Here is a 23,361-nt window from a genome sequence, read left to right as displayed (position 1 = left end):
CTCTAAAATCAGAAGCTAACCAAAAATGAGGGGAAATGCATTCCAGCTCTCTCTTCTCATCCAGCACAGCCCTAACTTTCTCAGAAGAAACTGCAGTTTTCAGTAAAGTGAGTTAAAACTTCAGCCATATAAGCAAAGATAGCAAAATAAAGGAAAAAAATATTTGTGTGCTTTATTATCTATAGGAACATTCTAAATCCATGCTGGTCTCTCCTGTAACTCACTAGAAACAAATGAATTTTTAGTAATTATTTAACAGTACAAGACAGCTGTGAAGCAAAAAAGGTTTGGGAACAACAGAAATGTTATAATCATTACCACAAAACAAGTTTAAAGCTTTAGCTATGTCAGAGCAGCAACTGATTAAGTTTTTAAAAATAAATTGCTACTATGTACACTACAAATACTTTTCATCACACTTTCAACATGTGTACAAATTGACACAGCATTTCTAATGTCATAAAAGCTTGCTCAGAGCAGATTTAATGAGAGTTAAAAGGAAAAAAAAATATTTACAATGTCTCACAAGCAACTACCATTAATGTTAGTTGACAGGAAGTAATAGAGAATATCTACTTATAACTGAAGAATAAGCAGAGCTTTTAGAGTTCTATGAAACCCATCAATTTGGAATACAGTGATTTGCTTTGTTTTTACTCTTTTCCTCATCTTAGAATCATTAACACAGTTGCCATAAAATTTTACCTGAGCTGAACATGACTCATAATTTATAGCTAAATTCATTGCCAACTGGCCTCAGTTTACATGAATAGTTTCCAAAACGCAATGAATCCTCTGACAAAACTCCAGGCACGGTTTCTGGTTTCCTAGTAAAAGTTTTCCTGGACCCCAAGCACTTCTGCATGATGGCTATGCTCTTACTGTAAAATAGCCTGAGGGAATAAGATTTATGTCGGCACAAAAAAACCAGAACCCAGACAATGCACATTATTCAACACCATAAAAATAGAGACATTAAGACAATGAAAAAACCCCCAAAAATAAACTCTGATGTAGAACTACAACACATCCATGCAGAGCACTAGTGGACAGCTGCTAGTGTTAGTGCTGGAAGTATTTCAAATCTCAGTTGAAAAGTGGAACTCTCCACATCATATTTAGCCTTGCCAAGAAAATTACAACTCTCTCCTAATATTATCAAATAGAGTCTTTCTAATTTGACAAGAACATGCACAGAAGAGAACAGAGGAAAGCCTCCACATGGAGAATAAATGTCCACAATGAAAGGACATGGAAGCACAGGCCTCCTCCTTATTGACATTTTTCATCTGAAACACACTATTATCACATCAATTTGCTTGGAAACATTTTGGACACCAAACAGTGTGAGAAGGAAACAGAGCTGCACAATAGATAATTTTTAAAAATAGATTAGGACAGAACATGCATGAAATAAGAAGGAAATCCTCTCAAGCAGGGGTATAACTGTATACAAGTTCTGACCCTTATCCCAATTCCATCAGAGACTAGGACAATTTTGCTGCTAGTTTTCTAGGCAACAGCAGTAGGGTCTCAGCAATAAAGTGGGATGTCTCTTCCACTCCTGCCTTTCACATGTTTTGAGTTTCTTATCTTTACTACTGAGAAGTGAAGACTTGCTCACTGCTGAGAGCCTTAAGGCTAAAAAAAATTTCAGGCCAAAAAACTCACGAAGAAGATGAGAAATTCCTTTTGGTTTATGTGCCCAGAAGCTGTGCTCCAACATGCCTGGGAGGGATGCAATTATGCAGTTAGACAACTGCCAGCTCAGTGGTGAAAAGTTGTTCATTTTCTACAACCCAACTCAACAGCTTCTCCTCACACATCTCCAGCCCTTCTCCATGTGGGAAGTGGCACCACCTGCCCATGGAGATCTTAAGCACCTAAAAAGTGAATTGATAGCACACAAGTCCCACAAACCTCCTACTTGCCTCTGCCTAAATTAAAATAAGAAAGTTTGACTACTGATGAGTGAAGAACAGAAAGGTTGAAGTGGTGGGTGCATTTTAGTTGGCTCATTTTAATGGATGAGCAGCTCACGAGTGTTGAAAGGAACTCAGATCAATCTCAAGTTTGCAGACTTGTTCGTGTACTTACTGTTTGCACTCTGCTTTTTCTCTGTCCCACTCTTTACTCAGTTGTTGCACAATAGTTTTTGAAGTGTCATCTTCGTTCAGCGACCACAAATCTTTGTCTTCGAGAGGCCTTTTGTACCCATGAATTGCCATGCTGCACATATGGAGAAAGACAATTCAGTTTAGAAAACAGTACTTAAAACATTGCCAGGAACTCTAGGACTATTAGGCTAACAAAAGCAAGAAGATGCTCCACAGAAAGGAAGATGGGAGAATAATTATCACCCTTTGTTCCTTTTATTGATGTTTGCAATTAAAGAAAGGACATGATGTATTTCTGATTGCATGTATTTTATTGAAAACACCACTTCAGAAAAAAAAAAAAGACAATAAAAACAAACTACTAGAAGCATTTGGATGAAATTGCGGTGTTAAATGGAAACAGTGAAGCTTTGGAAGTGAAAATAATGAAGTTGATCTGGAATAACTGTCAAAGGTGAACAAAATGCAAAAGTGGAGCTCACTAGAATTAAAGGAAAATCGTATTTTTCTGAAAACTACAGTTCCTCAACTGTAAGAGGAATTTTGTGAAGGGATACAAACATCCTAGTTGTTAAGAATCCCACTGGGGAAGTGAGAACATTCTAGAAGTTTAGAAAGTTCTCATCCTCTCACTATAAAAACTTTACAGAGCTGTTACCAGGACAATAAAGTTACATGGGTGGAAGAATGAAGATCTCAACCACCGTGGAAAAGCCTTGACAGCTGTTCCACTTCCGTATCATGGAGTAGCAGGCCCAATCTCAAATTTGCATCTTTGATACACACACATTTTTTTTCTGCAGCCTCAGTTGGTGGCAATCATTTACATACACAGCCCAGTTTACCTTCCCTTTTGCACAGAAGGTTTCCTTATAAAAAAAGCATTCACTTGTGAACCTCAACAGGAAATAAAATGCACCTTCAGCTGGGTGAAAGGCTTCCACAGTTTATCTTGTGGAGCACAGAGCTACATCTTGGTTTAGATTATATTCCAGCATGTGTTGAGCACAGCCAGGCTGCACATCCTATTTGTAATGATAATGTTGCTGCCATGCTTTGCAGAGAAAAAGTTTGGGCTCTGTGTTTCTAAAAAGGCAAATGGTCAAAGTGCTGACACCATTCTGGATGAAAGAGCATCCAACATCAGCTACTCCCAGAAGGAAAAGCTCTGTACCACTCCCTTTGTGCAACACAGATCACAAACAAGTTTTGGGTTTCTCAGCTGTCCAACACTTTGGAGAGAAAACTCACCTTGTAAACCACCAAAATGTCAATCTTGACAGGAAGCCTGAATTTAACTCTGGACATGGATTCTATAATGAATTTATGAGGGGAGAAAACCGAAAATAAATAAAGCAAGGTATTTACCATTACTTTAATATGACAACAGTCTATTTTGATAATTTTTGGCATACTATATGGTATATATTACATGTATGTCTTATTAGACATAGGTACATATGAGACATAAAACTGATTTCTTTCATTTCCCATATCATACTGAACTCCTCTTACATCTAAAAATTGTTTAATATACTGCCTTTAAATTACACCTGTAAAGTGAAATGTCATCCTAAAGTTTCTGAGATGTTCATTTTAGGACGTGAGCTCAACTTTTCTCTCAGCTTGGTTTAAATGTAAATCCAATTATAGAGACTATGTTTGGAGAAGAAATTTAACCTGTGACATCACTAACATCTTCTGTTATTAATGTTTTTCTATATCTGCTCTCAACACATATAGAACTCATTTATTAAGACAAACCTCATAGACTTTCACTAACTTGAGATGAATGTTAAGCAAGTAGAGCACCATATCCTAAAAAAACCCTCTTGAAATAATTATTATTACACTTCAATGTTCATAAATATAATTTACACTTCTGTGAAGCAGCAAGCAGGAAAGTTTCTTTTACTACACAGCTTTAAGCCATTTCTGATGATGCAGATAATGGAAAAAGACTCCAAACCCCAATATAATCCTCCATACCCAGTGTAAAAGGGTCATTAAGTACTGCCATCTCTATGACAATCTAAATCTGCTTTCAATGCCAAGGACTCTCAGTGAAACTCTCAAAACAACATATAGTCTGTACAATCCAAATAAACAAAGTGGAAAAATACTTACAGCATCCACATTAACAGGGGAAAAAAATGGAGGCTTCTCTTTAAAACACGAAAGTATCAACTCAATGATTATCAAAGCAAAGTAGACATAAAATGTGGTAAACCTGAACCTTTGATTTACATGGTCCTAGAGGGAAAAGAAACACTGTAAATGATTATTTTATTGTACTTACAAGCTCCCCATACTCTCTCTGTCTCTCCTTTTTCACTGCTTCTTTTGGCAATTTCTTTCTTCCTCTACAGCTGAGTACTGAAAAGCAGTTCCTAGCACAAATTATATCACAAAAATATGCTCTTACTGTGACAAGTGCCTAAGAACATGCTTATCTTCAAGCTTTTCATTAAATCATGTCAAGTTCAAACTGTTTATACATCTTCACTGTATGCAGACACCCTCTGGAATCAGGTCTACATAACATCCTTTTAAATTACCTCATGGGGTTCTTGCATGATCAGGTCTTAAGTATGGGAATTGTCAACCCAGATCAGAGAACATCCTTTTACTTTAATATCTTGTCACTGACAAACAGTGAGTGTTAAATACTTTCAGAAGAAGCTGCAGAAAAACCACTGCATTGCATAATAGGAGTCCCATCTGCTCTAGAGGTATTTCCTTTCCTAATCATGAGTTGTCAGTTTACCTAAAACTTCTTGCTGTGAGGGCATGTCCTTTATACAGCTCTTTCATGCCATAATGCCATTCTGAATGTTCTCATTCTGAATGTTCTCATTCACTTAAAATGTTTAAACCTTAAGTGCAAGAGAAGGAATATTTGGTTCTGGGCAGTCACAGGAGGAGAAATGTTACCCAGACTTGCTCTAAGGCTCTGCAACCACAATCTCAAGATGATTATGGATTCAAACATTGATAGTCCAATATTCACTTATTAAAGCTGCCTCTGAGTGGTGTTTGAAACAGTCTCACCAGATTGCAGCTATTATCTGACCAAGTTCTGCCCAGGTTCTCAGCTAAGATTTAATTCAATCTCTGCTGGAATATTTACAAAAGCCTGCTACAGGAAAATCTGTGCTAACAGGATAATGCTCTAATATTACAATGAAGGAAGAAACCACCAAACAGAATCAACACTGATTTCACTGAGGAGAAGCAAACATCTTAATGTTTTCTAAGCACTCTTTTTCTCTTCCAGGCTTTGATGATCTAATCACTGGAGCAATCTGCCTTGCCCTACTTAGCGAAATTTGTTTCTGTAAAAAACTCAGCAAGTTTCTTACTGTGGGAGAACCTGCTATGCTTTCAAACAGGAATTGTAACAGTCCAGGTTTCTTTCCTCTCCCTCCAACCTTCTCTCTATTTCCAGCCCCAATGAAGTCAAAATTCTGTCCTCAGCACATCAGGCACTGACACAAGGAAGTTCATGGAGATGTCTAATGTGGCCAAGCTGCCTAAGTAAAAAAGGAACTTTACATATTAAAATGTGTCCTCTCTGATTACTACCTATCCCCATTTAAGCAAAAGAGAAAGAGAAAAAAAAAAAAAAAAGTCAGGAGTTGGTTCACATGTACACAGAGTTGGTATTGCTCTCTTATGTCTACCAGGTTCCCAGTATTAACCCTGGGCTAAGCAAAATCAGCTTTTTGACATTGCCCAAGTCATCCAGTTCCCTTCTAGTTACACAACTCTGAGTCAAGACAACAGAACTAAACTCCTCTCTCTCTCTCTGGCTTGTATCTGGGCTCAGATCTGACTCCAAACTTGGGTGATTAATTCTTTTCACATAGATGTGGATGCTACATTTCCTATTCTCCAAGTGCTCACAAGGATGGCTTGTTACCTGTGGTGTTGTAGTCATGATCTTTGACCAGAAGGGCCCCATGGCACAAAGCACAGACAAAAACCAGAATATAATGAGCACTCCAGAGGACTGAACTCCTCTCAGCCTTTCGTACTGGATAAGCAGTGTAGCTAAGAGCTGTAAAGGTAAATACAAGAACACATGAACAACCCCATCCCAGTGCTCCCCCTCTTCACACTCTCAGTTGGCAGCTCTTAGAGCCACCAGTGACTGGAAGGACACCAGAACTCTCTGAAATGAGCTCCATCATGATTTCACACAGAAGTCAATGGCAAAACCTCCATCATCTAAGGAGAACTGCAAATAATTTTGAAATCATTTGTTTAGGTGTTTTCAGAGCTTCAACTTCAGAATTCAATTTTTAAACCTTTGCACATAGGCCTGGGAATAATTAAATATTAGCTACAAACATTTTAAACAAATGTAGGAGCTGCCATTTCTCCAATCCAGATCATTACTTGTCTAGAAAATGAGATTTTTTTAAAAAATTAACCAAGGGAATGAAAACACTTAATGGGCAAACTTTACTGCTTTATTTTTCATACAACAGCCACAAGCCTGTTTGTCTTCCTAGCCAAAGCCAACTTGTTTTGTTCAATGGAGGAACAACCATCAGATAACAGACACAGTTTTACAAAGTCAAAAATACACTGCACAAGCCATGCTCTATTGTATCTCTCTACTTAGGCAAAGTCCTATTCAAATTCTCTCCAGACATGGATCACAAGCCAGGAGAGATGGGTAAAAGCAGGTTGGAAGGCAGAACAATCTCTCCATTATAAATATTTTAATTTACTGAATTTTAATAAGCTGAATCTACTTGAGAGACAAATTGTGACTCTGGCTTTTTCAGTAGCAAAATTTGCTTCAACGATACAAATACTAATAATTCAGTCAAAAGAGGTAAGACAATGAAGGCAAAGGGACTCTTTATACTTCATCTCTCTAAAAAAAAGTTATTTGTACTGGTCATAGTGAACAGAAACAGCTACTAACCACAGTGATGCCAACGACCAGTGGAGTTACAAAATAGACTGGTGGAGGGGTTCTGTTTTGCAGGGCCTCGTGGAAGGAGTAGAAGAGATCTGCCCAGCTCACACACCACAGCAGGACACCAAAGAGCTAAGAGAAGGCAAACAGAAACAGCATTTGGTAAATTCCCCTCCAGGGGCAGTCAGAGAGCTGAAAAAAACCCCATTCTGATTCACAGATTCCCAGCAAAACAAAAAAGCTCTATAAATACAATCACAGCACTGATCAGCTGCAGTCTGTTGAGCTGTCCCACTGCACTCAAACCAAGGATCTCATCTCAACTGCTCTCTGAGGGATTGGCAATCACAACCCATAGAAAGACTAATGTATTTCCCTGGATTTCCCCCCCCCCCCCCCCCCGTTTATGTTTGATTGGAAACACAGGCAGCATCCAGAGTAAAGGCAGACATGGCCTGAAGCAGAAGCCTGGTATTTTTCTCCAGGAATAACCCAAGTTATTTGCTGGCCTATGGAAAGAAACTTCCTTGCTTTTCTTATACCCAGCCACTCACAGATCTGAGGGGCTGGTAACACCAGGAACCTTTTAAGCACAAAGTACAGATGAAATCAAGTTCCTATTTCATGGGGAGAGTGGCTTGAAAAAACCCTTCTCATGCTTACTTTCACAAAGAGATAGAATTCCCACTAGACCTACCTTAATATCTTTGTTCTGCAGCTTTCAGTGGTTTAAACATTATTGAAGGGTGAAGCAGCACAGTTTTGGCTCACAAAGGGGGATTGCTCAAGGCAGAGCAATCTGTTCTTCCCTCTACCCAGAAAGGTGAGCTCCTAGGAAGGATTTCCTTCCTCAGAGGTCTGTATGTGCACTGCTCATTCCTATGAGCAAGCTCTTCAGTATGATAAATCAGAGGGAAACAATTTTAAACCCTACTGCAGCACTTCCTTGGATGCTGAATTAATAAAAATTAAGTCTACATGGCATTTGGGGCATTGCAAAGAGCTCTCACCGTCTTGAACCTGCTCAGCACGGACAGCACGATATACCCTCGTTTGTTGCGCTTCAGGTAGAAAAGGTAAAAGGGTAAAGCACTCCACAGGTAAATGCTGGGGATCCACGCCAGGATGGTGTTCTGGAAACATGGTGTTAGGTCTGGGTAATCTGTGTGTATTGTAAGGTTTGAATCCTGGAAGAAGGACGAGACACGTTTATTAGCAGAGAGGCAGAAGTGCTGCCAACTGGAATATCTGCTTGAATGAAGTTGTATTCAGATCCTGATGGAGTTAGCACATGGCCTGAGTAAGAGCTTTCCCAAAATACTTACCCCAAGCACTTGTGGGTAATCTGCTCTAATTAAAGGGCTAAGTACAGCTAAAAACAGGGCAAAACCTAAAAGAGAAAATTTCTGCCCTACTGTATTTCAGAGCTGGACACGGATTTTGTAGCAGACAATCCCCTTTTGTTTCTGTCTTTGCCAAGGCTTAGTTACAGGTGTTGAAAACAGCATGTTCCTCAGGCATTCCCAGCCTGGAGTGCCTCTGCTAAACAAAGCTCTTGAGGAAAAATCCTCCACCTGAGAATTCATCCAGCAAGAATGTTCAGCACTGTACAAAATGATCAGATTTAGACCAATCTAATGCTGACCTGGGAAAATCCCCTCCATTTATCACTAACACTTTGTCCTTCTTACTCATATGCTTCCAGTTTTAATTACTTCCCTATTCTAAACAAAGGCAAAAGGAATGTACTGAACATGCAGGTAGGAATCAGGTTTTTTTTGAAACATTTCAAGTAATGCTTTGCAGCTGTGATCCTGGACACCACAAGCCACATATGTACTTGTACCTAAAGATTTTAATGCACCTCATGCAAACAGTTACACAAGTTCAAACAAAAATAGAACTTTCAGTATGGTCAAGGGGAACTTGGTTTTAATCAAACCTCCTGGAAATTCATAACTTGGATTTTGACATCTGATGTGTCATCTTACACGTGGTAGATAAATACCTACTTGCAGGGAATGTAAAATGGCTTTGTTGTATGGGAGCTGAAAGCAGGCAGGGAGCACAGAGCCTGTGTGAAACTAAGTCACACAAGGTTCTCACTCTGGCCTGAGAAAGCATAAGGAGGAATCTAAACCGTCCTTGGAGAAGGACAGTAATCTTTGCAGGTGCTGTTTAGGATCCTTGTTGTTTACTTGCAGGAAACAGTCAAGGGGTTGTGCTCCCCAATTATCCAATGATGGTGATGTGTTGGTTTAATGACCAATGAGAGTTTTACCTCTCAGACCTTCTCAGACATGTCTATAAAAGAAGATCTGGAATAATAAAACTTGCTCTCTTGGGCAACCCAGCTGAGAGTTGGTGTGTCATGCTTCACCGTTCCTATAATACAGTGCAACATTGTTGTACTGTCATTAACAAGATAATGATAAAACTAAGATATCTCTGATTCAAATATACCTTATCTCTATACTACAACAATTCATGTACTTATTTTTGGGTGTGAGTTCTCTGCAGAAGTGTTCCAGTTGCACTGAGCCACTTCTCAACCCTTGTGACAGACTGCTCTGAAAATCAATTCCTCCAAGTATTTACAGTCCTTCTTTTGTTTACCTGCATGAAAGAGATCGAATGCTGACAGCAATGGTTGATTTTAGGAGAACAGAAGAGCCACAATCTGCAGAGAATCTCTCCATTTCATTGATCATCTGTCAGAAGGTATGTGCCTCTCTGAACCTATCCACAAACACATGAATGAGCTTGTTAAGTGTAATGAGACTAAAAAGCCTTGGCTGGGTGCAGGACAGTTTAGTTGAACTGTGACACATTTGCCATTCAGTGTTTCAGCTCTGGCAGTGGTGAAGGTTGGCACAAATCCACCAGCTCCACATCTGAACTGTGCCCTTTGTGCAGCTGCTGCCTTTCCAGCCAAGAAATTGCTTTTTTTGGAGGCACTCAGGCACCCAGCATGGGCCAGCAGAATAAAACCAGCCCCAATTACCTCAACAGGTTTGTTCAGACCTCGGGCAACCTTCAGCCACAAATCAACAACACAGCAATTACACAGCAATTCAAACACATGATCAAAACAAAACTCCAGCCCTACATTCAAACTATTTCTGTGTTTTCCTGCAGTGAGCAGGTCTCTGGCACCAGAATGAATGATAACATTTAAAAAGCACTCATTTTTTTGGCTCATAACCAAAACATTTCAGCACCTCTAACATAATATGTTCCTCTAGCAGCTACTCTGCCTGGGGCAGGAGATGCCCTGTAGAAGTTTGGAGCTCTTTAGTTCCCAAGTAGGAGCTTATCTACTCTCATGTATTCAACAAAATACTAATTTCCTCTTTAAATTACATGTGACTTAGCAACGTCTTGAACATATTTGCAATTGTGCTCCTTTTGCTTATTGGAAAAAATCCTGGAAAAGGAAAGCAGACAAAGAATAGCAATAACTGAAGCACAGAATAAAACAAAGACTGTTCAAGGGAAAAAATATTGAGAGGAACCTCACACCCCCCTGCCCCCCCTTTTTTAATTTAAACCTTTCCTATAAGAACAAAATGTCCACAAATAGCTTTCTGTCTGACAGCAGCCTAGAAACTGCCCCAGATGTCCATTAACTTCTGAACTGAACACAAGCTGCCTATTGTATCCAAGACACAGACTGCAGGGCTGCCAAGCCATTGGAAGGTTTTCATTTACTCTTATTTAAATAAAGCAAAGGGTTTGCACTTCTGAATGTAAAAATGCAGCTGGCCAGAAAACAAAAATTCTGTCCTGAAAAAAAATAAATAAAAAGTAAGATTTTTTGAGATTTGGTAGAATTAACCCTGAGAATAAAAGTGGAACCTTTCCAAAATTATGTGAAACTACAGGAAACAACAGCCATATCATGGCCAACGAGAATCTACTACTTCCATGGCACATGGGAACAGGGATGTGGGCTGAAGGAGAGACCTGTGGTCAAGGTAACAGGACTGACTATTGGCTTCTTGGTGATGTTTTGGATCAGACAAATAAGCTTCCCTGGAAAAGATTTTTGTTTCTGTAAGGATCTGCTTCTGCTCTGAGAGCAGACTCTTCCCATCCTGAATAGGTGAGGGGTCCCTGTTAGAAGACACAGTGCCTAAAACTTAAGTAGTTGAATTCTATACAAATAACTTCCTCTCCCTGGGAGCAGACTGGAGTGGTCTAGTGTTCCTATATATCCTGGGACAGAGCTCTTAACACTTTTATTTATTTTTTCCCTAGTAGCTGATACATTGTCTCTTTTTTGTTGTCTCTCTTTGCACTACAATTATGTTATTATATTTTATTTCAATTATTTCAATATTTTCAACTATTATCAATTATTAATTGTTTTTGTCTCAACCCATGGGATTTACCTTTTTTTCCAAGTCTTCTCCCATCCCTACAGGGAAGTGAAAGGGATTAGTGAGCAGCTGCTAGCTGGGGTTAAACAATATATGATGATATGTTTCACGTAGCAGGGACTCTACAATGAATTATTATTACTTTTAAATCTGGGAGTCTTCAAGTTGTGTTTTTTATCAAGCAGGATCTCTCTTCATGTGGCTGGAAGTTCCACTCTATGGCTTTATAAATCACCACACTGACAGTGTGTATTCCAACATCCAGTCCAACCCTAAAGAACTCATTTTGAGTCAGAATATGACACAAAGGCTCAATACAATCTCTCCTGACCGAGCCAACTTTGTTATATATTGCTAAATACCCTTCAATGCAGCAGTGTAGTAACAGAACTCCACCCTGGAGAACAAACACAAGAAGCAACGGCTGGAAGGACACACCAGCTCTTGGCCTCCTGTCTTCAAGGCTCCTGCTTTAATCTGGCTTTGCCTTCCTGAACTCTGTCCTGGCAAACAGCAAGTTGAAATGTTTCTTGTGTCCTGTTCTGGTTGAGGGTGAAAATACCTGCCCTGGGCTGTCTGGGTGCGAGGGTTGCCTTTGGACTTGCTGCTGAAAGAGGTCTAACACACTGATGATGTTGGGGAGCACCCCTGCTCCTTGGCTCATGGCTCTCTGCTCTCCTGAGAGCTGCCCACCTTCCCCTGGACATCACAGCTCTGCCCTTCAGTGACAGCCCACTGAAAGCACTCTGCAGGCAGCTCTGTGACCTGGGCTCTGGTGACCCAGCAACAGGCACTTCCCTGTCATAAAGGGAAGTACTCAGCAGCAAATGTTGGGAAACACAATTTTCTCCACAAAGCTCATCCCAGGGAAACCACAAGAGCCAGCACGTCCATCCCACCCAGCATTGCTGTCATCCCACTTATCCACAAGCAAGTGCTGAGGACAATAACCTGTGACCTATTACTAATCCAGACTCACTGTGCTCTGTGGCTTCTCCTGAGTGCCAAATGCAGCAGCATTCCCTTGAATACAGAATCCTTGGATGCTGGTGAGATACAGTACTGCAGAAATCACCAGACCACCATACTGAACTCCCTGGGCACACAATTTACTTAATTCTCTAGTACTAAAAACAATGCAAACACCCATGGGAAAAGATTAGAGATGCTTGTTACAGCTTCACAGCAGAAAAGGGATCTGTTTGAGTCTAAAACTTATAAATTAGTGGGGCTTTTTCCTCATCAGTAAAGGATATCATTGACAGGGGCCCTTGCCACAGCTTTCACTCACACCCATTACTCCAGTATGTCTTTGGATAAACACAATTCTTGTATTAAGGGCTATCTGGGCAGCAGGACTTGCATTCAAATGACTAGTTTTAAATACATGATCTTCAATTAAGAGAAGGTATTCAACGGGGGAAGCTCTGAACAGCATTAAATCTGCCCTAATACTTAGTACTTTCTATTACATTCTCCCCTCTGGAAAATAACATTGCTATTGAAAAAGCCATCCTTGAAACTGATAATGCCTTTAAAAGAAATAAAAGTTCAGTGCCATGGCTTCCTGTACATCATCCATTACAGCATTTAAAGAACAAACAGAAAGCCTAAAACTCGGCTGCAAAACAGAGACAGGGAAATTCCTCTCTGTCCCTTTCCCAAAATCCCCAGATGATGTTAAAGAAGTCTGCTGAAAAATACCAACTAGAGTTTTGGTCTTGAGTTTAAGTAAATCAACTCCTACTCCACTACAGAAGTTTAAAATAAACCTGCCTCACACTGGTTTTATCAGCAGTAAAAATAATTGCTGATGATGGCTTGGAGTGGCTACCTAGAACAGAGGCTAGACAGACATAGAGAATAAAGTAGGTATTTATTAAAGGCCTTCAACAGATAAACCTTGGACAGTGCAAAGCCTCACAGAGGCTATACCCAAGATGGATGATGGTCACGAATTTTTCAGACAGATATATGTTTGGTCTATTTGCACATCAGGGTTAATTCTCCAATTACAGCTTCAGGTAATGAAGTCATATTCCCCCAGTTTGCTCTCCCTCAATTCACTTTTGTTTATACTTTTCGGAGCTGGAGGCAGAGGGTGTCCTTGGATCTCAGGCCTGGAAGGACTGTTCTGTATGACAAAAATGTGAAGAGAACTTACCAACACTCTATTTGGAGTTCAGAGTTATACACTAGTGCAGTACAGGATCTGAAATATATAAAAGCTAAAATCTTGAGGCATCACTGATGCTGCAGTAATGTTCCTCAAATAGCAATGACAGCGTCCAAACCCTAGGGAAAACTTACAGCATCTGTGCAGTGTCAGGCAGTTGTCTACTTTAAATGGATACATGCTTCTCTCCAAATTTCTACAGTTCCAAAAGAGTGGTGAAAAGCACAGGAAACACAAACCCAACCTTTATCTGCTGGAAGGTAAAGGCCATTAGGCTGATGTCATTCACACCCTAACCAAGGCTAACACAAACCCTATCAGTGATTCCATGTCAGTTATCACTGGTTTGCATGTTATGGAAGATTAACAAGCTGGAATGCTGGCCAGGAAGGTCCATCCAGTATGGAAGATAGGGAAGTGAATAACTGAAAGTAACAATGCCTCCCTGTGGTACATTAACATGGGAATGGTTTCTCATGTAGAACAAATCGTTAGTGGGAATCAAAATGCAAAGCAGGCTCTCCCATCCCTTCTTTTGCCCTTAGGTCTGGTCAATATCCTGCCAGGGACTTTCACTTGCACAGCCTGGGAAAAAGAATAAATAAAAGGAAAAAATCAAAAGGAAAGATGTCTTTCTCTTGGCTCTACCACACTGCCTCCTGCCAGGAATGAGAGTGGATCTGAATTGCAGCACTGAAAACTACCAGGGCTCAGTCTTAGCTACAGTTCAAGCTTCATCTCAGCCTCTCCATGTCTCACCTCCCATTTCTACCTGTTGTCCATCTCCACTGCTTGGTCCCTGCTAATAAACTCTTACGGACCAACTCTAATAGTAATTTTAGAGCATAAATGCCAGCAAGTACAGCTCCAGGCCTCCAGAAGAGTGCCAGTTTCAAATGGGCTTTTCAGAGTACATTTCCAAAGGAACAGTGTCACCCTTACTGAAGGAGTTGGATGCTTCATTAATCCCGAGTAGCTGCTGCACATCTCAATTTTTTCTCATGATTACAGAACAACCTTTCCCCCACCTGGTAAAGGCAAGTGGTAACAACACTTCACTGCAGCAGCACTGCTCAGAAAGAAGGCAGGGTTGAGGGACAAAAGCATTTACAGTTCTGCATCAACCACACAGTTAATAACCAGAAATAGTATTTTTCTTTTTTACAAGGCACACTGCACCAGGTCTCTACACAAGTGCAGGATGCTGAACTTTCTTTTCTAGCAGTAAAAGGATCCTTAGTGGCTTATTTTAAGGGATCAAATAGGCTTGGCACAAGGCCAGAGCCTGTAAGAGTCAGTTTATGATCAGGGAGTAACTTGTCACAGGTTTTTGCGCAAGCTGAAGTTTCATGTTACTACCACTACTAACTACGCCATGTACCTGAGGACTAGACATCAGTACTAGACAGTAATTTCCTCTTTTATTCTCCTTTCAGTTTTTGAGTTTTAAGATTAGAAGTTTGGAGCTTCTTTGCTGTCAGGTACTCAGCCCTCTTGCTTGGAGAGAAGGACATTTTTTTACTTGTGGAGGGGAAACCATGCAGGTAAAAATGCTCAAGAATCAAAAACAGGATTGAGAAGAAAATTAAACAGGATTGTTCTACACAAGGAAGTTTCCAACTGTCTTTTGAAATTGATCAAAGCTACTGTTGGGGAGAAAACTTCCTGTTACTGGCATCACTGATGGCTTTTCCTATGGCCTTGTGCAAACACCAACAAAGGAGTGGGGTGCCCTGCTGCAGACCAGTGTGATAATGGCTGGAGGGGGACAGGGGGGATATCCTTGATTTAAGTCATCCCACCTCCTTTCAGTTAAAGGAATTGGGTTAATTTAAGGATCACCATAAATGTAGCTCAGTTGAAGAGACAGGAACAGCTCAAACAGCTGCAAATGACACAGTCCCCTGTAATGCCATTTTAAGCCAGCCTATCCAGCTGGGCTGATGTATACTACTAATAAAAACAATTGTTACAGAAAAATTGCCATCACTGCTGCTCTGAGTGCAGTTGGAAGATATACTAGAATAAAAATCATTCAACTGGGGTGAAGAGGAGAGAATTTTTCTTTTAATTGCATAAATGCCAAATGCATTCTCAGTTTCAGACAGAAAAAGTAAATTATTATTTCTGAAACTAAATTACTTTGAAAGAACTCCCATGAAACAGTTTCTCTTTTCTATCTCCTTCTTTCTGTTCTAATTCAGCACTTTATGACACATGACATTACCTAAATTATCTAAATTATATTACCCAAATTATCTAAATTTTATTGCATTAACTTCACCTCTCATGTTGCCACGAGATTAGCACAAGGACAAGATGCCAGCTTACATAGGCCCAGCATGGAATCAAAAGCCTGGGCACATTCCTGGGAAGATCTCTGGCTTATGGCCACTCTGCTCTCTTCAAACTCAGCTTGAATTTGCAAGTGGATAATGGCCCATCACAGTCAAGGGGGGATCAGGAGACAAACTGAGCATGAGCTTATTGGGAAAAATCAAATACCTCATTTAATATGTTTTTCAAAATATTTTTTTTAATTAAAAAATTAAATGTAAACACTAATAGTCTCCTTAATTTAATACATTACAAATTTGCACATGTTGAAAGGAAAGGATTATCTCTCCCATGACACAGCAATTTTCCTAGCAGGCAGGTGAGGCCCATCTCAAAAGGCTTTATATTCCTAAGTACAGCACCTAAATTTTAGCTACATTTTAAGGAGCTCGTCATGTGACTCGGATTTAGTTCCAATATAATTCCTTCCAGGAGGCAAACTTTATAGCATTCCAAAGTCCCAGACACCACAGCTACCAGCTGTGTCACATAAGCTAAAATGGCCCAGGGAGGAACAGTTGTGTTGAAAACTGAAGAGTTTCATTAATTGGCAATGTCACCAAAGGGCTCACTTGATACTGGCAGCTTTCAGTGGTATCAAGATTTGCTCACAGCTCTCAGATCCATATTTTGTCTCTCCCAAAGAGTGTCAAATCCAAGACTACAGTCTTGCCATTTACACACAGATGAACAGTATCAGGTCCTGGCTAATACTCCAAATCCAGTGCTAAATATTTATATTTATTCTGCTCCTGACATTGGGAATTCCTGGCCCCAATCAATTAGCAACAGCTTCCATTCAACTCATGCCAAAAATCTGAAAATCTTAGAGAATTTGAGCTTGAGCATTTAATTGATTCTAAGTAGAGGATGTTGCCAATCCAGCTACCCTTTTGAGAGAGCATAATTTCATAGATTTGACATTTGAAGGGACTATTAAAGTCACCTAGTTTGATCTCCCACCAAACATGAGAAAGAACACAGGTACCTCATGCAGTTATTTGTGAAGAGATTTATAGGATGGGATTCAGCTGAAGTTGGATGCAGTTAACAAAGATTATACAAATATCTGTATCATGTTTAAATATCTATAAACACTGAACATTCTGTGTTTAGCACAGGGTGGCAGAAGGGGAAGCTAAAATATAAACAACAGCCAGTCTGGACCATACCACCCAACTGCAGGATCCTTTCTTGGCAGTGATCTCCTATCACCTTCTGCTTCACTCATCCTCTGCTGGAACTGATTTAGCTGCAAATACAATGGAATTGTTAAAAATAAATGTTTTAGTATTAATTTAGGGCCAAACCACATAAGTTGTGGGGGGGTTTGAATAAACTTGTATACATGCTGCAAGTGTACACTTTTTGTCTCTTCCTTGAAAGAAATATTTCTGCCTTACTACAAATATCCTGAGTCATCCTCAGCTACAAAAAAATTAAACACGATGCAGCAAAAGAGGAAGTTATGAAAAAGGGAAACTTTTGGCACTTTGGAAATGCATTTTCCTGCTCTGCTGGTTCAGAGAGCAGCATGACTTTTAGCCCAAGTCTACCAAAATTTGACTGAATGACTCAAGTTGAAGGAATACTCACAAACCTAAAGGTTAAAGGTGTGCTTTGTATGGGACTATCACAAAGCCAAGATTGAGGTATTGTTTACTCTTGAGAGTTGCTGCAATTTCCTGTAGGATTACTCAAGAGCCTCTGGATGAAGAAGGAGCCAGCACTTCACATGGGATGGGGAAAAACAAGACATCTGTCAGGATACCAAGACACAGGGAGAGCAAGGAAACTGAGCTGTCAGCTGAGCAGTATCAAAAGGAACTGAGAAATTGTGGCCTCCCCTTTGAAATGTTCTATCACTTGTTCTCTCATTTCCCATTTGTGCTGTAAAAAAACCCCACACCACCCAAAACAAAAGCTACTGGTTAAAGCCAGGCACTTGGCATGTCTGCAGACTGAGGTGTTTATTAGCCCCTCATCCCAACATCACTCAACAGCAGTGCTGAGCACCCAATGTTTTAATCCCACAGCAGCCACTGTGCCTTTTCTTACTCAGAGAGGCTGAGCTGCAGAAAAACAAGGTTTGTCTCAGCTGGAACAGAATTTGGCTTTTTCCAAGTTTGTGCTCTTTAATCACTAGGCCAAAACAATCTGGCAATCACTCCCCAGGAGATCCCTTTGCTCCCCACTCAAAGAAACCGCTCACTTTTACTACAGTGGAGGACACAAGCAATAAAGAAGTGGTAATTCACGGGTATCTGCTTCTCAAAATGGAGATTGTGGGTCACGTTAATTGACACACCTATTTAGCACTCTTACTATCACACAGCAAATATGTGACACAATAAATGGGAAGTAATTATGGGCACTGGTAAAGAACACACCTAAGGCCTGCCTTGTGTGGGTATGTGTTTTCACATTCACCTCCTCCCCAAAGGCAATTAGCATGGGAACACTGCTAGGAGATATTAGCTGAAGGAGAGAGTGGGATTCCAAGTGCTCAGATGAAGAGATTGGTCACAATGCATTATGAAAACATAATACTCCAGTTGTTTCTCTTTTATATATAAATAACCTACATTAGTATTAGCAATTTGCTGATTCCATGTTCAACAGGTAAAGAAGTAACTGGAAGCCAAAAGCTTTTATAGATTTCTAATGCGATCTACAGTGCTCCCTTTCATTTCTTATTTCTAAAATGGGTTGAACAGGAAATTATTTTGCCTCTGCAAAAAAAACCCCACAAGAAATGCAACCAGCAAAATTTCCAGCAAAATTCCCCACCCTGAATCAGGATGAGGAGTTGAAACCTTAAAACTTCCAATAAGCTAAAAGAAATCTGATATGAATCAATCATTTAAGTTGATATATTTCAAGATAAACATTTTCATGAGCTAATTCTGAACTATTTTGGTTTTATTCTGATCCTTTCTTAACAGAAAAGTATTGTAGTCATTTAAACTCCAAAACAAAGAACTGTTTAAATTGGAACAGCATGTTTCCTTTCACTCTAAACAGTTTTAAAAGTGACACCAATGCAACATTCAGCTTCCAAAAATATCTGGATTTTCTTTGACAAAAAATGGGGAGTCTAAGTTCATCAGGTAATGAAAAATTGAACATTAATACTGGTGTACATTTGATCAAGTTCTTGTTTTGAGCTGCAAAGCTAGATACCATTCATTAGTTTGGTGCACAGGCTGAGAATTGCCTTTTACCTTGTTCTCCCTTCTTCAAATGCAGCAAGAGAAACCCCAACTTTCGTGGGCAGATTTCAGATAGAAAGCCTTTACCTCTGTTTTCTTATGGAACAACATATTGGCACAGCAAATCATGTCAAGGTGTCTGTCATCTACCTGGTCATCACTTAAAATATTCAAAAAAATCACTGTGTACACTCCTGCTAACAGAAAATACTGCCAAAAATAGAGTGATCACTGAGTTCAACCTGCTGGTCACAGAGTCACAATGTTACATTTCTCAGAGTTCTTGAGTTCCACTTTTCAAAACAATTAAACAGATGGAAAGTTGCTTTGACCCCAAGGAACTGTGGAAGAAGAAAAGAAACAGGTCCACAGAGAGCAGCCCAGAGGGCTGCTGCTAGTGTGTAACACTACAGCATAAAGTACGGAATCATACACTTACTTTGTACTTCAGACCAGGAAATCTGTCTGGATATTTACACCAACATATCAATAAACTGCTACCAGAGTTGTTGCACTACCAGCCTTCCTTGAGAAGCTAAGATCTGCTTCTGGAGGCAGCCAATAGATCAAGGAGCAGGGCTGATCTGTTTGCGCTTGTTCCTGTTCTGGAAGTGTTGATGGTAGAAATAATATATGAAAATACTTGTTTGAGCAAGTTTATCTGCCAGCTGTTGCAGAGAGAGGGCAGAGCACTTTGAAATGAAATACAAAGAAATGTAATCGAGGGGCTTAGGAGCCAAACTCCTCTTTTAAATACTAATATTGGGACAGATATTTAAAAGTAGCTAGTTATCTGAGGATGGAACTCAGCATAAAGTTCTCAGAGCTAACTCCTTGTGCTGTCCTGTATCAGCTTTCCAGCAGTGATGCAACTTCGGACACTCCTCTTGGGGAAACCCAGTAACAGCACAGACACTCTCACTCATCAGAGCACACCATGGCAGCAATTTCCAAACTTTCGTGCTTACAAACGCAGCGCCCGCTGCAATCAGCCTTTCCAAAGGGCTGAGGGCTCCGAGCGCTGACAGAAGTCACGGCAGTCCCCGGGGCTAGTGACCATCCTCGGCTGCCACCGACCCATCCCTCTCCTAGCAGTAACTAAGCACTGAACGGGGAGCACTCTGCCAGTCATGGAAGTGACTCCGAAGAGCAGAACACGAGCTAAAACAAAAAGGAAGAGCCCCGGGCTCATCAGCGTGATGTCCAGAGTGGAGTAGAGGACTAGGCTGGGAAAGCTGCATCTCCCGTGGGATGCTCTGTGGGGAGGGGGGGGTCTTGGCTCCGGTGTGGAGATGCTGAAGGACAAACAGAAGGGAGCAGCCCTTGTACTGCTCCTGGCCAAGCGGAGGCACGGCCCCGCCGAGCCCTCAGCAGCCGCAGGACCGGGCTGCCCGTGCTCGCTCGGGCCCGTCCCAGGGGACACCGGGGAAGGCCCGGGCGGGGCGGGCGCGGCCTGCCCCGTGAGGGGGGAAGGGGAGAGAGGAGCTTACCCAGAAGCGGGAGCCGCAGAAAGCCTCCATGGCAGTAGCAGGAGCGAAGAGCTGTTGCCGGAGCTCACCAGGCACCGGGCGGGGGTAGGAGCCGGTTCCTTCCCTGCCGGGCGGGCCGGGGGCGGGGGCGGCGGGGCCGGCGCGCCCCATCCCACCTTCCCTGCAGGCGGCGGGAGGAGCCTGCACCGGGCCCGCTCGGGCCACGAGGGACACGGCACACGGGACAAGGTTTGTCCTGGGCGGTGGCGGAGCCGGCTCACAGGAGGGGCTGCATTTCCTCTCCTCCTGAGCCCAGGCACCTCACCCCGTGGCTGCCATCCCAGCCCGGGCAGCTGTGTGACCTGTGGGGACAGCCACACCCCTGCTCGTGGATGGGTGATACTCACTTGGCAAGAAGAAGCTGTGGAAACTGCCATCCCTGGAAGCGTTCAAAGCCAGGCTGGACAGGGCCCTGAGCAACTCGGTCTGCTGAGTGGCATCTCTGCCCACGGCACGATTTTAAGGTCCTTTCCAACCCACATCGTTCTCTGATTCAAGTGAAGTGTGTGCTGTGGAGTGCGCAAAGCTGGGCCCCTTTCTGGCTTTGGGCTGAACCGTGTCCATCCATCCAGAGCACTCAGGTTAATGTTAACATTGTGGAGAGGCTGCTTGTCTCCCCTTCAGAGTGCTGTGGATTGTGATTTCCCCAGCAGGACTTAACTTGGCATCGTATTGCTCCTCCATCCATCTACAGCCTCTTCCTTGATGCTGATTTCTTCTGTTGTAGATCCATGATTAAATCCATGGCATGGATCCTTGGGTTTTCAAAAGCCTTCAGTCAATATATTTTCGTGATTATATGTAATTAACAGGTTTCATAGTGTAGCACCTTGGACACAATCTGGATTTCACCTCCCCGTGATGCAGAAACAGTGTTTGCTTTCTTATTTGTTAGGACTTCTACAGTATTATTGACCTCCCAACACCTGCTGTTTGTTCATCCACTTGCTGCAGCATCTGGTTCAATTATCATCTCACACAAAGTAACCCTGCTGCTACAAATCTACTTCAATATTTTAAGAGTCTGAGTTTCTTTCCTTCTGTAGCATGTGGAACTCTCAGAAGGATGTGGTCTAAAATGCTCACCAGAACAAAAAGGAGTAGAATAGAATAATAAATCAGAGAGTCGGAGAATCACAGAATGGTTTGAGTTGGAAGGTAGATTAATGCTCATCTAGTTCCAACCCCCTGCCATGGGCAGGGATGCCACCCACTTGATCAGGCTGCTCAGAGCCCCTGGTCCTGAACACTTCCAGGGATGGGGCATGCACAGCTTCTCTGGACAACTTGTTCCAGTGCCTCAGAGAAAGGCAGTGCTACTGTGTCCCAAAAATATGTCATCCCTAAAGAAAAAATATTCTGTTGATCTTTTATGGAGATACTGTGACTGTTTCCCACCCAAAGTACTATCAGAGAAATGAGGACTGCTAAGAATTTGCTTTAGACATTTACTACAACCTGAAAGTGTGCTGTTCTCATTAGTTTGGGAAGATAAGCTCTTGCCCAAGATAAGGTTCTCAGGTGATTGCCTACAAGATCTGAAATGTCAGACTGAGCCAGGTTAATCAACACAACCACATTGCAACCCTCTGGAGGAAACACCAGAGAAACCTTTGCCAACTGGGTGAATGAGATCTGAGGACACAGTGGGTTGGCCTCACAAGTCTTACTGCAAAACTCCTGTTCTGTGGAATTGTACTGCAATAAAAGTTTTAAGAAAACTCAGAAATAGCTGGGAGTTACCCTTTTATGGCTCTTTATGTCTCCTCTCCCACAACAACCTCTGAGAGCAGCTGCTCTGGGAGAAGTGCTGAGAATTTAATGTCTCCTGACACATGGACATGCTCCACTGGGTTTCTTGCACCAAGGAGCAGGATAGGGTGCAGTTTGAGAATGTGCTCAAGATTAAGACCAGCTCTGACATACAGAGGCACCTCACAAACAGCTACTGTAGGCTGCGTGTACAGGAAGGGAGAGGTTTACTCTACTATCAGTGTGCTGCACAGTCCAATTGACATGTGAATTAATTCCTGATTAAATTATTGATTTTGGTGGTTCTGTTGAACCTCATCTTTTTTCTACCATATCCACAGAGTAAAGTCCTGAATTAGGGTATTTCCCTTGGTCTCACAAGACTCTAAATAAGGACCCCTAAATAATTCTGCCACTTGTTTTATGTTCCTAATTAATGGTGGGGCAGCTTCTGCTGTCAGTAGTGATGAGTGGGTGCCATCTGGGGTGCTGGCTCCCCCTGCAGCCCTCCTGAGCTCGATGGAAGCCACTGGGCAGCCTGGACCTCCCAGCAGACACTGTGACTTGCACTGGCTTTGCACTGACTTCCATATGCTGCCTGGCAAAGCAGACAGGCAGAGAGGGAAAAATTAAAGGCAGGAATTAAGGAGGAATTAACTTCTCAGACAGACAAGATGGAGGGGGAAGCTTAAAAGCTTCCTCCTGGGAAGGGCTATGGTAAAGGAATCTGCTGACACTGGTGCAAAGCAGAGCCTGAAGCACTGTCATGGGCAGCTCACTTTTTAATGATGGAAACAGAGATGGAGGTACCTAGAACATGTTATTACTCCTGCGATGTTCCCTCAAATGCAGGCTGGCTCTGCAGAAAAATGAAATGGCACCTTTGGTGCAAATGTCAGGGAGTCATGAACTCACTTCCTCTC

The 23,361-nt window shown here is 41.7% G+C and overlaps 1 protein-coding gene across 2 annotated transcripts in view; it reads right to left on the bottom strand.

Annotated features, from left to right (window-relative positions):
* The window catches only part of ABCC3 (ATP binding cassette subfamily C member 3), a 48,474-nt gene extending 27,423 nt beyond the window's left edge, over positions 1-21,051 (bottom strand). The window contains exons 1-8 of one of the 2 annotated variants that reach the window (XM_086857337.1): positions 18,336-18,449; positions 17,118-17,197; positions 8,061-8,237; positions 7,057-7,182; positions 6,040-6,177; positions 4,245-4,370; positions 3,369-3,430; positions 2,098-2,229 (exon numbers count right to left, since the gene is read on the bottom strand). In XM_086857337.1, the coding sequence (XP_086713463.1) occupies positions 2,098-2,229; positions 3,369-3,430; positions 4,245-4,370; positions 6,040-6,081 (362 nt within the window). In that variant the 5' untranslated portion in view covers positions 6,082-6,177; positions 7,057-7,182; positions 8,061-8,237; positions 17,118-17,197; positions 18,336-18,449. Of the gene's footprint in view, positions 1-2,097; positions 2,230-3,368; positions 3,431-4,244; positions 4,371-6,039; positions 6,178-7,056; positions 7,183-8,060; positions 8,238-17,117; positions 17,198-18,335; positions 18,450-20,647 lie in introns of those variants that run through there. The other variant, XM_023938700.2, reaches the window with a different exon arrangement.
* Positions 21,052-23,361: the final 2,310 nt, after the last annotated feature.

This window comes from Cyanistes caeruleus, chromosome 19 (assembly GCF_971803275.1).
Source record: "Cyanistes caeruleus chromosome 19, bCyaCae1.hap1.1, whole genome shotgun sequence".
Lineage (NCBI taxonomy): Eukaryota > Metazoa > Chordata > Aves > Passeriformes > Paridae > Cyanistes > Cyanistes caeruleus.
Note: the sequence above shows the minus strand (reverse complement) of the source record. Positions and strands in the feature narration are given on the sequence as shown.